At 43.7% G+C, this 16,560-nt stretch overlaps 3 protein-coding genes and 1 long non-coding RNA gene across 5 annotated transcripts; 3 read left to right on the forward strand and 1 right to left on the reverse strand.

Moving 5' to 3' along the window:
- The first annotated feature begins 1,337 nt into the window (after positions 1-1,337).
- Positions 1,338-4,074, forward strand: LOC103976482 (indole-3-pyruvate monooxygenase YUCCA2-like). The gene is made up of 4 exons (XM_009391696.3): positions 1,338-2,423; positions 3,163-3,411; positions 3,491-3,613; positions 3,705-4,074. The coding sequence occupies exons 1-4, from the start codon at positions 1,674-1,676 to the stop codon at positions 3,906-3,908; spliced, it is 1,326 nt and encodes a 441-aa protein (XP_009389971.2). The 5' UTR covers positions 1,338-1,673; the 3' UTR covers positions 3,909-4,074.
- Positions 4,075-7,560: 3,486 nt separating this feature from the next.
- LOC103976483 (protein BUNDLE SHEATH DEFECTIVE 2, chloroplastic) lies at positions 7,561-10,680 on the forward strand. 2 transcript variants are annotated; one of them, XM_009391697.3, is made up of 4 exons: positions 7,561-7,829; positions 7,929-8,001; positions 9,348-9,444; positions 10,409-10,680. In XM_009391697.3, the coding sequence occupies exons 1-4, from the start codon at positions 7,671-7,673 to the stop codon at positions 10,494-10,496; spliced, it is 417 nt and encodes a 138-aa protein (XP_009389972.2). In that variant the 5' UTR covers positions 7,561-7,670; the 3' UTR covers positions 10,497-10,680. The 2 variants fall into 2 exon arrangements, with proteins under 2 accessions (XP_009389972.2, XP_064994889.1); XM_065138817.1 differs by lacking the exon at positions 10,409-10,680 and having other exon boundaries at positions 7,581-7,829; positions 7,932-8,001; positions 9,348-9,505.
- Positions 10,681-11,445: 765 nt separating this feature from the next.
- On the forward strand, positions 11,446-12,505 carry LOC135630811 (uncharacterized). The gene is made up of 2 exons (XR_010494145.1): positions 11,446-11,581; positions 11,737-12,505. It is a non-coding gene; the product is annotated as an uncharacterized LOC135630811 (long non-coding RNA).
- Positions 12,506-13,872: 1,367 nt separating this feature from the next.
- On the reverse strand, positions 13,873-14,694 carry LOC135631635 (pathogenesis-related genes transcriptional activator PTI6-like). The gene has a single exon (XM_065139373.1). The coding sequence runs from the start codon at positions 14,692-14,694 to the stop codon at positions 13,873-13,875; it is 822 nt and encodes a 273-aa protein (XP_064995445.1).
- Positions 14,695-16,560: the final 1,866 nt, after the last annotated feature.

Raw genomic sequence — 16,560 nt, forward strand, 5'->3', positions numbered from 1 at the left:
AATGATTAAGTTAAAAAGGAGATTCACATAGCATTGTGGTGAAGAGGGACAAGCAAAAGCATAATAATAACATCAATAATCTCACATCACTAATGGAAGAGGCCCAAAGAAAAGCATAACAAAGATGGAAGTACTTTTCAAGTGTGATGTGATATGTTTTTCTATACGTAGTTGGGAAGCTTGGCATCATCATACACCATAATTCCCACTACGATCTTGAGATTTTGATGCTATAGTGCTGTCTTATTTATATACTTGTCTCCTTATTAAGTTGGCCCACACTTTGCTTTGATTCTTCTCACTTTAGATTTGGAGCCATCTTATTGATGCAAATGTTTTGTTTTCTTCGAGGAGTACGGATTGCAAGCTTTAGACGACAATGGGGGAAGGAAAAGGCCTGCAGCTCATTGTCTGATCCTGTCTGGAAATTGTTCCATCACTTCGAATCTACAACTTTGTGCTTGATCTACTAACATCACAATAGATTTAATTTCCTTCTTAGAAACTTAAGTGAGCTTTTTAGGCCACTCCAAGCAACACTAAGATAGTGCTGTTAGTTACTCATTAAAAAAAATTTGTTCTAGTAATTGTGATCTATGGTAATGGTATTTGGTATTTGTTCCGAACCTTAATATAACGGTAAAATTATTTCTCTATGCACTAGAAGATGAGTCTCTGTAACCTTAATATAACGGTTAATTGATTTAACAACTTCATTGAATCAACATCATAAGTTATCAAAATACTTAAGCTGAAGTGATCAATAACATATCTATGAAACCGTTATAAGTTAAGATTAATTGGAGGTATTAAAATATCCACTATAGTCTAGATAAAATCCTAGTACGATGTATATGAGCTATAACCCTCAATGTATAAATCTTCTGACTCCATTTACAGACAGACTTTTTCTATTTGAGTCTTCCATCATATCTTAATACTATATCATATCGTTTATTAAGATCCTAAATCAAAATCATTAGATCCTCCTAAAGAAAAATAATTAAATTAAAATTAATAATAATAAATTTATTAGATCCTCCTAAATCAATTTTAGATCTTCGACAACAAAGAATCAAGATGATGATGTAGATAAGTTAGTAAAACCCACATAAAGAAAAATTCCATCCCCAAAAGCAACAGATGCTCTCATGTGGTAAGTTGTGTGCATCACATCTAAATCCAATGATGATAGTGATAATGAGCAGTTGGAGATGCCACACCTCCAAATGTCCCCTTTGCGAGCAAAGTCTTCCAACACTTGGCCAAATGCTTATATAAATACCACTCGCTCTTCACTTTGTTCCACCTCTCTCTCTCTCTCTCTCTTCCCAGCTTCTCCATCTCCTTCCCCGGAGCTTGTGGAGGGCACATGGATTAGGGTTTCCTGTAGCATCAGGAGAAGTCCCTTTTTGGACGAGCGAAAGAAAGAATCCTTCTCCAAGATTTGCTAAGCACCAGCGGTACATACGAGGAGAAAAGAAAGCAAGATCCGATGTTTTCTACATCTCCTCTCTCTCATCTCTATCCTACTTCTTCTTAGTCCGGGAACATTAGAATCCTTATGAAAAGGATCTTTCTTGCTTCCTGTGCTCACCACTAGTATTACCGAGCCTACTCTTCTCCAGATCAATATTAGCAAGCTCTGCGGCAGCTTCAAACCTTTTTGCTTCATGGATTGGTGGCGAGAAGCTGAATGCAAACGAGTTCATGATCCGTTCTTCTACGATCACCGCAAGGACAGCTCGGGGAACAGTTGCGACGTATTGATGAAGCCTCTGGTGATCGCCGCAAAGGCTGAGAAGTGCGTTTGGATCCCGGGGCCGATCGTCATCGGGGGCGGGCCGTCGGGGCTGGCTGTCGCCGCTTGCCTCAAGGCGAAAGGAATCCCCAGCGTCGTCCTCGAGCGGTCCAACTGCATCGCCTCGCTCTGGCAGCTCAAGACGTACGACCGCCTTCACCTCCACCTCCCGAAGCACTTCTGCGAGCTCCCCCTGATGCCGTTTCCCTCCTCGTTCCCGACGTACCCCACGAAGCAGCAGTTCGTGGCGTACCTCGAGGCCTACGCGCGAGAGTTCGACATCCGGCCTCGCTTCAATGAGACCGTCACCAGCGCAGAGTACGACGGGGCCCTCGGCTTCTGGAGAGTGAAGGCGGTGGCGATGGGCGGCAAGGAGGACAAGCGGGAGTACCTGTGTCGGTGGTTAGTGGTGGCCACAGGGGAGAACGCGGAGGCGGTCTGGCCGGATTTCGACGGGGCCGAGGACTTCAAAGGGCCCATCCTGCACACGAGCCTGTACAAGAGCGGCGACGCGTTCCGCGACAAGAGGGTGCTCGTGGTGGGGTGCGGCAACTCGGGGATGGAGGTCTGCTTGGACCTCTGCAACAACACTGCCCATCCTTCCATCGTCGTCAGAGACTCCGTGAGTTATTTACTGCCTTCATAGCGTAGACTCGATCTCACTGTTACATGCATCTTTGTGTCCAAGAATTCCCACCTCCAAAAATCCCAGCTTCTCATTGCACTTTTAAGGTCCGCTAGCTATCTATCATCACAGAAGAGCATAGATTTGATTTATTGTTAGTCAATTAATTACCACGTTATCTTTCTTTTATCCTTTTGACTCTGCCATCGAAGTGATCGCTATTGCCATTATCACACATCGACAACAGAGTAAAACGACAAGCGAACGTGTTGCACTTGCGCTTGTGATTGGACTTCACAGGACAAACACAAATCAGCACGTTAAATTAGTAGTTTTAGAAAGCTATTCTTTGGCATGCGAAGAAAGATGGATTCTACACGCAGGTTTGTCTGTCTGTCTTTTCTCACTCCCCACGCGGAGTTCACTCCCACTTCCTTTAATGTCCACCTCCACTGCTTTGGCTGCCCAAATTGCTGAGTGTCTTGGACCAAATGAACAAACAAATCCAAGGGTCCCAGTTGACCATGTACTTGCTGCCAAGAGAAAACAATGGAACTTGCTCTGCATGCATCGCCATGGCAAGGATGCAGAGTGTGCACCCAGGTCGTGTGTGCGCGTGTGTGTGGCCGAAAAAGATGCATGCAGCTAACGCTATGGACAATTCATGCCCAACTCATTCCATCTCAATCCTCCACCTCTTTTTGATCTCTTTTGGGGGTTATTCTATCGTGTGCAGGTGCACATCCTGCCCCGGGAGATGCTCGGCCGCTCCACTTTCGGGCTGTCCATGTGGCTTCTGAAGTGGCTCCCGGTGCGGATGGTGGATCGATTACTGCTGCTCCTTGCCCGCCTCATGTTGGGTGACACGGCCAGGTTTGGGCTACCACGGCCCCAGGTCGGGCCCCTTGAGCTCAAGTCACTCTCCGGCAAGACCCCAGTCCTCGATGTCGGAACACTCGCAAGGATCAAATCTGGAGACATCAAGGTTCGTTATCTATCAAAAGAGAACCACCGCATCATTTGATTTCTCCTCCCAGTTGTTTGATGGCCTACACGCAATGCAGGTGCGACCGGGTGTAAAGAAGCTCTTAGAACATGGAGCAGAGTTTGTGGACGGTGGAGCAGATCGATTCGATGCCGTAATCTTAGCGACCGGCTACAAGAGCAATGTACCGCTTTGGCTCAAGGTATAACATGCATTTTGTTGGGGAAAAGAGAGCATGAGATCTTCCATCCGAAGCATTAAGAGAACAAGATGACATGGTATTCGTTTGGCAGGAGAAGGAGTTGTTCTCAGAGAATGATGGACTGCCGAGAAGACCCTTCCCCGACGGCTGGAAAGGGGAGAGAGGGCTATACGCCGTTGGATTCACGAAACGAGGCTTGCTTGGTGCGTCGCTGGACGCAAGAAGGATCGCTCAAGATATCGAACAATGCTGGAAAGCTGAGCTGAAGAAGATAATGATTTTCGCATGTCCATGAACACGATAAGCATGACGTAACAGTAGGTTTAGGGTTGTCCACCATCGATTGGTTTGAGTTGCGTTTGGATTGATGGAGAAGCTGTGTGGTAAAGATGAGGAGAGCTATGCTTTCACTAGTAATCTTGTACAGACATATATATTGCCATTTTTCGACTTTGAGTTGATATTGTTCTTAAAAGGAAATGGGAGTACCAGTAACAGAGAGGAGAATTCGAATCTCTCTTCTTCTCCTTCTTGCGATCTAGGGTTTGGGCAAGGCTCTTATCATATTGTGGCAGATGCGACTCGTGCTTATTATGAACCCCTCCGCCCCCCCCCAACCCCAAAAAAGAAATCATATTGACCGGAGAGGTTCCTATCTCGAGGACCACCACTACTGCTTCATGAGGTTGGGAAAAGGATCTCAATGCCCCCTCCACCATTCGACGAACTGTAGATAAGATTACAGACGTAATACTCTGTTTGTCCATATCCTGCACATACGAACTCTTCCATGAAACTTTCCAGCTAGTTGCCTGCTCCCGTACCTTTCGAACCCCTTTGACTGCTTGGTGATTGTTAAGGCCGAAGCAAGCAACGCCCGACATCGTCGACCGACCGCACAAGCGGAGGTCAAAGGAACTCGCTCATGGAGACTCATGCCTTACCTCGAGACGGCTACGGTTGGTCTCGCACCGAGTTGCAGATGATGACGATCACTATCATCATCTTTGTTTCCACCTTTAAGTACTGAGAGGGAGGGAGGAAGAAATAGGAATAAAAGTGAGAGACGTAACTTGACCAGCTACATCGATCCACTAAGGGAGTCGATACCATGTGAGAAGCGGAGGCAAAAATGATTGAGGGAAGAAGGAAAGTGGCGGTCCCGAGTACAGTGATATACCTACAAATGAACAGGGAAACCACAGGGCTGGGGCTCCCGAAAGAGCTCCATCGACGCCCCCCACAAATGGGTGGGATCCCTCTGTCACCGCCGGATTCGGAATCGGTCCCGTCTCCTCGATCCACCTCGCTTTTTGTACTTCCAGCAACACAATCCAAGTGATCTCACGGCTGTCATGCCAGCTTAAACAAGTTGGAACCGAATCTATTTGCATCACCCAGCTAGCTGCTTCTCTTCTTCTTCTTCAGTATCCGATCAGCATTACAGAAGAAGAAGAAGAAAATAAGAGCATAGATTAGCATAGGAAGGGATCAAAGTCCCATGTTGGGGTTGTGCAAGCTACCAAAAAGTGGCAGTCTCCTCCAGTTCTGCTGTTCTAGAGAGTGCATGCGGTGGCTACAGCTTTTGGTGTTTGGAGGAGTGAGTGGTGAATGGGGCCCCTGACACATGCAGGGCGAACAAGTGGCACTGAGCTACTCGATTGCTTTTACTGGCCAGCCTCGTTGTTCGCCATTACCAACGTTAGTCTCACTGTTACAGGGAGAAAATAACCTCAACCTACGTAAGAGGCCGCCCCACTTCCATGCAATGACATGGCTTGGGTAATTCCGAGACTGCACACGTGTTACTGCATTAAGCCAAGGATATGTGAGCGTCTGCTCGTCACTTTCATCATACCCTCTTCCAAAGTGTTGTTGCATTGCCTGCCCACGGAAACCGATAGATCACGCATCTGTTTTTCACTGCGTTCTCTCTCTCTCGCTCTCCCTCTTTCTCTCTTCCACTTCATGCTACTACTGCGGCAAGAAAGAAACAGGGACAGCGTCGTCAGTCTGTTGTCTCTCTCATCAACAGTGCGAGATCGAGAGAGGAGGGAAAGATGATCCACTGCCATCGTAAAGAAGGGCATGCAACGAGGCAGTGTCTACTGCCGCCTAAGAGGTGATTCACTGGCATGAAAGGTACTTAATTCACTGCCATCATCGACAGTTTTGGCCGCTTCTCATTCACCTCCTAAAATGATAGCCAGGGAATCTAGCAGGAATATAGAATCTCCCCGTGGGTGGCATCTTCCTAATGAGTTGCACTCACTCACTCACTCACTCGTCAAGGATATCTTCCTAGGCATGAAGTTAGATAAGGGTTTTATGGCATACTTGAAAAAGACAAGAAGATAAAAAAACGTATAGTGTATGGATAGATTTGATATTAATGAACTGTGGTTCGAAGTAGAAATGTGAGGAGAGTTGAAGCATCCGCATAACGTATCTACGGTTTGAATCCAGCTCGAAAAGGTTGAGGGTATATATAAAGAGCTGAAGAGTTCTCGACTGAGATGATGAGTTTGAGGACAGAAGAAGAGAATCTGGAATATCCAAAAGCCTTCATGCTCATCTTGCCATCTATCAGACAAAATGCGCTCGGGAGGTCCCCATATATATTTATATATATATATATTCTGCAGCCATTGGTTTGTGTGCGGAACGGAATTTAAGGAGGTGGCCTTTCTTCAGGTTGAGTGAGCAATACAACCTCAGAGAGGGGTCTGCAGAAATGATGAATGTCAGCAGGACCACCGGCCATGGACAACTCAAATGGAAGGTGGAGGCTCATTGCGTTCCAACATCAACACTTGCCTCAGACATGCACCCATATGTTGCCACTGCCTGTAGTCTCTTGATGCAGCAAGCTCGTCCCTGCCCACCTGACTGACCCCATCCCCCACAACATCTTCATTTCATCTTCCTACTCCTCGCCCATTGTCAGTGCCGCTCCCAACCTGTAGCCCATCCACCACACTCATGAGAGGTCTCATGATGGAATCTTTAGCCATGGGGAGCTACATTTTGGCCAGCCAGGATGCCAGAAGCTTTGCGCCCATGTCGATCCTCTCCGGAATCTGGGTGAATGGGTGGATGACAGATCGTGCAGGACGAATCTTATTGCCCAGATATGCTTCGTACAACTATTATATGGGTGACCCCTAAACTTTTGGAAAACTCTACATGAGGATAAGCTCATCACTCAAGGGGTGGCGTCTTCCTGGAACCCCTGAGCTCAGCAAGCTGCAATGGAGCTGCCACTAGAGCACTCACAGAGCTTTTCTGCTTCTTTGTTGGGCTTGTTATGGTGCTTCATTGCCATGCCATTTGAGCTGACAGGTCCCACGGTTTACATAACCAGTCCATCCCATCACCATCTACTAGAGGAGAAGTGTCTTCTTCTTTTCTGCAGCTTTGGCATGGCAGTCCAAAGATAGTGTTTAGTGTTGGTAGCTGAAGGGGAAAACTCTATCCACCTTCACTCTTGCTGGGACTGTAGTGGATTTCTCCTTCCTCTCTCCCTCCTAAAAGCCCACTTGTGGGCTTTCTATGACTAAATCGGTATATAGATTTATATGGCTAAATAGGTATAATTCCACTAAATTAAGCTTAAATATTTTGGATCACATGCTCTCAGGCCTAAAAGCCCAACTCAAGAAAACCCAACCCAACCCAACGAGCGCAGTGGTGATCCAAATGCAATAGTTTTCTTCCACCTTATTTTACGTTACCCTTACGGTTACCTGCCTTATGTACTCTGGGGCCCACCAAATTCTTCAATCAAAACCAAGGTAACGTCGAGGCCACCACTGTCCCAAATGCAATCTTTTCTTCCACCTCATTGTTTGGTACCCGAATCTTGTACCTGCCTAAGGATGGCTTGGGGCCCACTTTCGCTTCCATAAAATTCAATCACAAGCAAGGTGAGGCAAGGTGTAACGAAGTAGTGGGTTACTCGTCACCTTGCCACCAGCCTCATCCTTCCCTTCGCCAAACCCCTAATCGGTGTCCACCACCAAGTCCATCATCCTCTCGTCGTTCCTCCTCCGTTCGCATGGCGAGCATCTTGTGCTTCACCTCCGCCGTCAACTCCATCACCTCTCTGTCCAAGGCTTCTAGCTCCACTTCTGGTCTATCTCCCAAGTCCAATCTCCCCTTCCGAAACCCCACTCACCATGGTGCGGTCTCGAGGTTCCAGCCCCTCAGGGTTAAGGTGAGCGCCCATCTGATGGATCCCTCGATTCCAATTGAGCTTCTTTCGCTTAATCTCAGAATTGCTTCGATATGTGTAATTGTTGGTCTTTTTCCTTAGCAGGCTACTGAAAGCAGTACTAATAGTGGCACGAAACGAAACAGCATCGTCTGCGCTGATTGTGATGGGAATGGTGAGTGATCACCCCATGATTAATCTAATTTGCTTTGATACTGGATGTATGATTTATCCTTAAAAACGTTTTTTTTCTACTTCCTGTTGCTTCATTAATTGCTCTGATGCAGAGCATGTGAGCATTTGAAGTATGGCTAGTACTAACACTAGTTGTATCCGTTTGAGTATAGCTAACTTATTTAGAAGATACATCTTGCTTCTATTGATTATGATTATGATTATTATTAATTTATTATTTTGGTGTGTGGTTGTAGAACAGTAGTCCAATTAGCTCCAGATACTGTGCCCAAGTTGTCCAAATATGAACAAGGGGACAACCGGATTTCTTTAACAGAGGTCCTAGTGGTACTGACAAATTTTATCCGCGACCTATGATGATGTGCATGGGGAATATTTGCCATTACAGCTTAAATACCTTGTTAGATCTCATTTCTTGATTAATTTTTTTGGGGAAATAGTCTTGTTGGGAGTCCAATAAATAGACAACACAATAAATGAAAGACTTAAGCTTAAGCTAGTAAGCTATGAACCAAGTTATATATGTCTTGCTCTTCGCTTTTACCTTTTCATTTATACCAGACTGACAAGTCTTAACATATTCTGACATAATCGGCTTTATACAACATCAAATCTGAACTTTGTGTTAGATAAGATATGCTAACTGAGCTTGGATCAAATTCAACTCATATATATCTCTCGAGTCATCTGAATGCTCTTGGTGGACATGTTTTTCTGATTATTTCCCTCTTGAAAGCCAAAGGTGCATCTGTACATTAGCCATGTGAAGTCATGCCTTTGCACCAGTGAATATTCCAAAATCCATGCAAATGTATGAGCAAGTGGATCTGCATCTGCTTGATCTTTCTCCTGGTTTTTTGTTAAATAATGTCTAACTTAGGTGCAGAGATAACTAAGATGGCAGAGATATTGTAACGTTTATGCCATTGAGATTACAGATGCTATATACATTATTTAGTTATTAGTCTCTTTTGTTTTTTGTTTTTTTCTTTGTTTTTTGTGGCAAGGATGCATGATATCTGTTTATCTGTTTTGCACCAAGAATGCAGCATATCCAACAAACATGTGATCGGTGTAGTTACAAGTTATGGCCTCAAATATAAATTGTGGGGAGGCTTTGCTTGTATTCCATTATATTAGGAGGACTACGGCTAGGATGCTGAGTTTTGTTGTCTATTTACATTTTTGCACTGAACCAAGACCAGCATAGTTATTTTTATTTCCCCTTGCTAAAGGCATCTGTTAATACCGGTTTTAGTTTTATTTGGTTCACCACTGGTATATTCGGATGCTAACTTCTTATGCCTTTTTCTTTTGGACCAACAGGTGCAAAACTATGCACGCAATGCCAAGGCACCGGTGTGAACTCTGTTGATCACTTCAATGGTCGATTTAAAGCTGGAGCATCGTGTTGGCTTTGCAGGTTAGTAGTTGATTAAATATATTTACTTCTAGCATATGAGCAGCTTTCTCTTGCACTTGTGGATAATTGCAGGAGCATTGATGAAAAGAGAATATTTTATAACTTTAGACCTTGAATTGCTTGCATGATTAGAATGAATGGTGCTTGCGAGTTGTATAGTAAACTTGTGAATTTAGCAGATGAAACAGATAAAAAAAGGACTGATGGATCATAATATTGACTAAGTTTGGTGTTTGACAACAGAAGAAATTTTACTATTTGGTAATGATCATTTTGGAAGAGAGAATTTATAACCTAATCATATCGTGTGCAGATCTTGAGGCAAGCTGCATACGGAGATCATTTTAAAACAGTAAGGCAACTTAAGAAACAGTTCAAAACTCTTTACCCTTTTGGGTGATTGAAAATCATACCAGATGCGGTGATAGGGTTTCTGCAGAATATCATTTTTGGCATCACCTCCAATCTGGATTGCCTCTTTTTGCGTACAGCCATAATACCTATCCTTAATTAATAAGAGATGTGTGTCAGTCTTTACCATGACATGAGTTGAACTAGCTTATGACTGAATCATAAGTTTAGCATTCTCAGGACTATGCTTGCACTAAATTTGCCTTGCTAGAATCTAGCTTTACCTTTTCTTCTATAAATCTTTCTTTCGTCTCATAGTTGTAGGCTGAATCTTAGGTTTTAGGATAGAGGTGTTGGGTGCCTCAGACTTCAACGACAAGTTTCATGTTCAGATTTCATTTCCATATGTCTAAGATTAGCCTGCTCTGTTTATTCCTATATATTTTATATTGTTTGCTACACCTTAAGGACGTAAAGTTAGTAAATTTTCAGGTGTTCGATAGCCTAAAACCGAAGAGAAATAAATCTCTTGTGTCTAATTTTTCTGACAAGTGAGTTGCATATAGTAGCGAAGTTTATGAGTTTCTGGTGCTTATTCTGGTTACCTTTGCAGAGGTAAGAAGGAGATCCTATGTGGGAACTGCAATGGTGCTGGCTTTTTAGGTGGCTTTATGAGCACATTCGATGAAACTAGTGGATAACTTGTCAAGATGCCCAATGGTCATGTTGTGATTACTGGTTATCGAAAAATCTAGGTTTCTCTTGTTGAGCATTGGACTTGTTTGCCTGAATCTTTGTGGGAGGCATTTGAATCTTCTGCTTAATTAGATCCACTTATGTATTTTAACAATTACCAATTCATTAGCAAAGCCTACTACTACTGTATGTTGTTTACTTAACATTAGAAGTTGATGTGGGAAGACATGTACACTTGTGAAATGCTAACACATGTTTGCATATACTCTTAACTTAGAACAAGAAGAAGAAGAAGACTTTTATAAAACAATTGATCAAGTCAATCCTAAGAAAAAAAGCTAAATAAATTTAATCAAGGACCCTACTTTGAAACCTCAAATCTTTCAAAATATATAAGTATTCGAGGAGTATAATATATGGTTGCAGAGTTCTCAATACGATCGACAAGTAGGTACAAAGATCCATTCAAGGACATTAAGGAAAGATTATTTTCAAGAAGCTTAAAATCGTTCACTTATTATTTATTATTTTTATGTTTTTTTAATTATTATTCTACGTTGTTAGTTAATTAATTTTCAAGATCTAAACTAATATAAATAAACGTCGATCTTTTTCATCCTCTTTTATATTTTATTAAAAGGAGTTGATATCTCACGTCTTTTTTTCTTTGTAAGGTTAGTTTTCTTTTTAGTAGTATTTTTAATTTTATTTTCATTTTACGTCAGCTCTTTTCATCGATGAGTCAGCTCGGAATACATCAATATCACTGCAAGATGATGCTTAGAAGCACAATAATAGGAAGCTTACAAGCATGCCCATCCAAACATAAATAAATAATGAATCACAATGACGTGCTGCTTGTTTGTTTCTGCTTCTATTTGTCATAATCTCTAAACCCTAATAATGTAATTATGATAAGTGTTTTGATATGTTTTTATCCTCATCACAAGATTTGCTGATGAATCAACGACTTTTAAGAGGAATATTTCGGTGGGTGGGGGCGAGTAAAAGAGATGTTGCTCGTGTGCTTCACGCTGCTGTGGGTACGAATAGCGACGTGGCATTCGCTTTATGTGCACGTTGCACAAAGGTATCTCCTCGCCTTACCCAACCGTGTCGGCGTTGGTGCTTCGTGCCACAAGCTGAGATGCCTTTTGTCCCTATTACATTAATCTTTTCTACAGTGACGCTCTTTCTTTCTGAGCTTTTTATCTCATCCAACCCCTCCTCGTTCTATATCTGTAGTTGCAGGCATAGATTGGTAAGAGAGATAGAGATAGAAAGTGTGTGAGAGCGAGAGGAAAGTGAAGCCATCCTATACACTCCACTGGGAGGGAGCTGGGAGATGTCTTCCTCTGTGCCACAGGAGGCGGTGAAGGTGAAGCAGATGCAGCACCGGAAGGAGGAGGATGGGTCGAGCGGCACTGCGTCTCGCCGCCTGCCGAGGATGGAGCGGGCGAGGAACGAGACGGTGCCGGAGTGGAAGGTGAAGTGCCTCTGCTCCGAGTACGGCGTGCCGGTGATCATAAGAGGCAGCTTGCTCATCGGAGGCTGCTTCTGATGGTGCCAAACAAAAGGCGTATGTGTTAAGCGAGCTCGGAGACGGTGCTGTATGCTCCAGCGTCGTCGTATGTTATGCCATGTATTCTCATCTTCTCTTCTAGCGTCGCATAAGGTGTGTCGTATGTCAAGTTACGTAGAAATCCATGTCGTCGTACGATGTTGTGCCATTTTACGATATGGTATACGTATGTTGTTACGTATTCACCAAACTCTTGTCCGAATGTGTCTTCCACACATTTTAGGATGTGTTATTAGTAAGTAATCAAGAAATCATGAAACAAAACACTTTCTTTAATAACATGACAAACACAGGGAAAGCTCATGCAATCAATCTTTTGGTCATGTATCCGGTAAGATTGGAAGGTGATCATCACACAAACAAGTAATGCAATCATCAACTATAAATTTATTTGATTTTTAAATGGTTGCTTAAATGATGTATTTTTCTTTATCATACTCCATCTCCTTTGTCATGTATCAATGTGTTGCTTAAATAGTTGCTTAAATGTGTTTATGAACTTCCATTTAAACATAATCAATCTCCTTTGTCATATATCCAATCTAGGAATATTCAAATCGGATCGAATCGAAACAATCTAGAATTTGTTTGACCCAATTATAAATAATTTAATTTTAAGGATAATATTCTTCAATTTAGTTAATTGGTTTAGATAAAATAGAGCCGATTTTACAAAAATTTCTTTGGGCATTGAATTCCACAATTCCAATGTCAATTTCACAAATAATATAAGCCTAATTTAATAAAATTTTATTGTACGATTCTATTGGACTAAGATTTTGATTCGATTCATTTAAAAATAAAATATATATTAAATTATTTAAAATTATAAATCATTTAATTGAGCCACATTAATTCCTTATTTTAACCCAACTTAACCAAAAACTGATTTGCTTTTGTTCGATCCATAAATATGAAATTTAAAAATTAAAAATTAAGAAATATATTCCAATTATGTTTTTATTTTATTTTATTTTTAGATAGTTGCTCAGATCACGTACTTATCATACAATGTATATTATATGTACCCTATATATATATATGTATATACATTAATAGATTAATGAAAAAAGACGACTTTTCTCAAACAATCATCCAAATTCTCAGTTAGAGAGAGAGAGAGAGAGAGAGAGAGAGCAAAGCCAAAGGACTTAGAGACGACGCCAAGATGAGCAACGCGAAGGAGACGTCTTCCGTGGCAGTACAGGAGGTGGCCAAGGTGAGTACGAAGGGAAACACCGGGCAGAATGAAACGAAGGAGGGGTCGAGTGGCTCGGCGTCTCGCCGGCCGGGGAAGATCGAGCAGGCGGCGAACGAGGCGGTGCCAGAGTGGAAGGTTGAGTGCCTGTGCAACGAGTCCAGTGTGCCGGCGATCATCAGAGGGAGCTTTCTCGGTGGAGGCGGCTTCTAATGAAGGCAAGCCATCGTATATAACGAATGTCATGAAACCCATGTTGTTAATAACATTACTTGTGTTCTACTGTTAGTGCAATTTTTGCTCATAAATTGGGTCGTTTATTGGGAGAGAAAAACCCTTAATTTTCTAGACATTAAAAGTTGATGTTTTCTAAATTACAAAGCATTTTTATTTTTATTTTTATTTGTGAAGAAATTAATGATAAGTTAATGCTATATATATATATATATCGAGCAAAGGAAAAGCGCGTTTCCATTGCCGTTTCGGCAGTTGACGCACAGAGGTATTATTATATAATATCAAAATTACAAACAAATTACAAAATGATTAGAATAAAAAATAAAACCGCATTTTTCTCTTCCGTCGATATTAAATCTTCCGATCAAACGGCTGTGAGCGATTCGATCGGGAACAAGTCGCCGTCGCCCTGGAAACAATCGTCTTCCTTGAACGGCTCGGAACCGAACAAACCGCCCGTTAGTGTCTCCGTCGGATCGTCGAAGAGACTCGGCATCGCCTCCTCGAAGGGCAAAAAGTCGCCCACCACGCCGTCTGGTATGGTGATGTCGGTGGTGAGTAAACCACCGTTCTCGTCAGCGAATGAGGAGAAGACGTCGCGGAGGACGGAGGTTAGGGAGGAGAGGTTGTGCGATTTCCGGCCGTAATCGAATCCGCCAGTCGTGGAAGTGAGGTCGGTACCCAAGGGGCAGTTCTCATGGGGCGTCAGGGAAGACTGCGCAGCGGAGAAGTTGGTGGTGGCGTCGGTGCCGCGGAGCCGGATGGCGGCCGAGTCGTAGACCATCGCGGCCTCCTCGGCGGTGTCGTAGGTCCCGAGCCACACCCGGACGCGCCGCCACGGGTCGCGGATCTCCGCCGCGTACTTGCCCGAGGGCCGTCGCCGGACGCCGCGGAACACGGGACCGGCCTTGCCACAGGCGGAGACACCGGAGGCGTCCACTTTCTTCCTCTTCCTAGCTGGCTTGCCCTTTCTGCCGCCCGCGGGACGGGGCTCGAAGCGGATCTCCTGGACGTAGCGGCGAACGGCACCGCGGCGGTCGACCTCGTCGCCGGAGGAGTCAGTGGCATCGTAGTCGTCGCAGAAGATCCTGACGGTGCGCTCCTGAGAACGCGGCGGGAGGGGCTTCGGCGTCACGTCGACGTGCTCCGTTCGCTTCATACAACCCTTCGACAACGTACCCTTCATGGCTCCACACAGTGCATGTAAGCTCAATCCTCTCCTATTCTATTCTCTTCTTCCTCCCTGCAACCATCAATCCAAGAGACCCAATGAATGCAATGGAAACACGAGAGGACTACCACTCTGCTCCTCTGCTTTAGATAGGCCAAAGATGCCCCATTTGAGCAGAAAAGCAGAATTCCTCTGTTATATATCAACAAAGATAGGCTAAAGCAACAAAGCTCTACGGATTTGTAGCATCGAGAACCAACCCAGAATCCCCAAACCACAAGAAATTACAGCACCGAGAGAGATGAAAGGAAGAGGAAGTACAATGGAAAGGGGGGCGAGAGAGAGTGAGAGTGAGAGTGAGAGAGAGTGAAGAATGGTTAGGATGCTTACCTCGAGAAGAACAAAAGAGAACCGAGACTGGGCGGAGGCGGCAGTGGGCTGAGCCTGAGAGAGCACGTCGCGGTTACTACAAGCTAGTCTATAGCAGCACAGAGAACCTCTGGTTTCGGGAAGCAGACCTCCTCTGCTACTTTCCGTATCCCTATCCACTGAGGAGCTCCTAAGAAGAAGATAACGTAACAGAGAGGGAGGGAACGGTGTTTGGGTTGGTTGTGGTAATATCGTGGGTTTTCCGATTGAAGGCTGGTACTGTGGCTGCTTGCGAGCGCAAGAAATGATATAATTAATGGTTCCTAATCTAATTTAATTTGATTTGGGGGAAGTCTTCTCTCGTTTTCCATGTGTTCTTTCCTCGAATTTTATTACTCATCTTCTATTTTTCTGAATAAATACATGAAAAAAGAAAAAGTAAAAGACTAAAAAAATTAAAATGAAGCAATTAACCTAATCAAAATGAAGCAATCAATGCAAAAAGAATAAAAATAAATCTAAAATGCTCTTTATATAAAGGCCTAAAGAAGTGTCTATTTTGGGCCTTTAATGGCCGAGTACTTTAGCTCCCAATAATTAACTGTTTCGGAATAATCTACTAAACCCGATCGAACAAAAAAAAGCAATATAATTATGGACATAAATATGGTTCGATCGCTTACGAACCGAACCGGGTTTGACCAGACCAACTCGTACGAGCTTGACCGGGACGCTCGCAAAAGATGTAGTTACGAGGTGCTCTCCTTCATCGGACAGAACATCTCCGAAGCCTTCCGCTCGCTCTTCTGCAGACCGTTTCTTGCAGCCCCGGTCGATTTCTCCCATCACCAGAAGCGAAATCGGCGTACGACTCGTGAGCGGACGATGGAAGCGGCGACGCCTCAGCCGGTTTGCGCTATGGAAGCGCTCGATCTGCTTAACTGCGCCGTCGACACCCCCTTCGACCGCGACAGGTGCCTCCGCTTCCTGGACGCCCTTAGGAGCTGCGTCCTCGAAAAGGTAATTTTATGATCTTATTCGTTCGCCTTCCTGTGTGCTTCGAGTCGGATCGTTCGTTTTTTTGCATCCCATTGGGTGCGGGCGTATGTGACCGACATGCCGTAGTGTGAAGTTTGTTACGCTCATTTTGTCGAACAGTTGGTGGGCGGCGTTGGGCTGAACTGAGAAATTTGAAGTGGACATGAAGTGCAGCACATTCGAACTCTTGAGTGTCTTCTTTGGAGTGAAACAGATGGGTTGGATTGGTGGCCATCGCGTTACCTTCTTATACCTTTAAAACTAGTACTCGCAATAGTGCTACTTTATATTACGAGAAAACAAAGAAAAATAATTGTTGAGGCTCAAGCATTTCGATAAGGTGCACCAGAGGGGCATGACAAATAGGTTTCTATTCAGCTGCGTCTTGTGCACTATTGCTTGTAACTATGTTGAATGATTTTTGCTGTTGTATCTTTTGTTGTATGTCTTTTCATGGTAATTTTTGTGGTCATC

Source organism: Musa acuminata, chromosome BXJ3-2, assembly GCF_036884655.1.
Source record: "Musa acuminata AAA Group cultivar baxijiao chromosome BXJ3-2, Cavendish_Baxijiao_AAA, whole genome shotgun sequence".
NCBI lineage: Eukaryota > Viridiplantae > Streptophyta > Magnoliopsida > Zingiberales > Musaceae > Musa > Musa acuminata.

Bases quoted from the DNA above. Each gene is read 5' to 3' on its own strand.
- LOC103976482 (XM_009391696.3), top strand. From the start codon at position 1,674: ATGGATTGGTGGCGAGAAGCTGAATGCAAACGAGTTCATGATCCGTTC. The intron at 3,412-3,490 runs GTTCGTTATCTA...CACGCAATGCAG, and splicing joins TCAAATCTGGAGACATCAAG to GTGCGACCGGGTGTAAAGAA. The intron at 3,614-3,704 runs GTATAACATGCA...TTCGTTTGGCAG, and splicing joins ATGTACCGCTTTGGCTCAAG to GAGAAGGAGTTGTTCTCAGA.
- LOC103976483 (XM_009391697.3), top strand. From the start codon at position 7,671: ATGGCGAGCATCTTGTGCTTCACCTCCGCCGTCAACTCCATCACCTCT. The intron at 7,830-7,928 runs GTGAGCGCCCAT...CTTTTTCCTTAG, and splicing joins TCCAGCCCCTCAGGGTTAAG to CAGGCTACTGAAAGCAGTAC. The intron at 8,002-9,347 runs GTGAGTGATCAC...TTGGACCAACAG, and splicing joins CGCTGATTGTGATGGGAATG to GTGCAAAACTATGCACGCAA.
- LOC135631635 (XM_065139373.1), bottom strand. From the start codon at position 14,694: ATGAAGGGTACGTTGTCGAAGGGTTGTATGAAGCGAACGGAGCACGTC.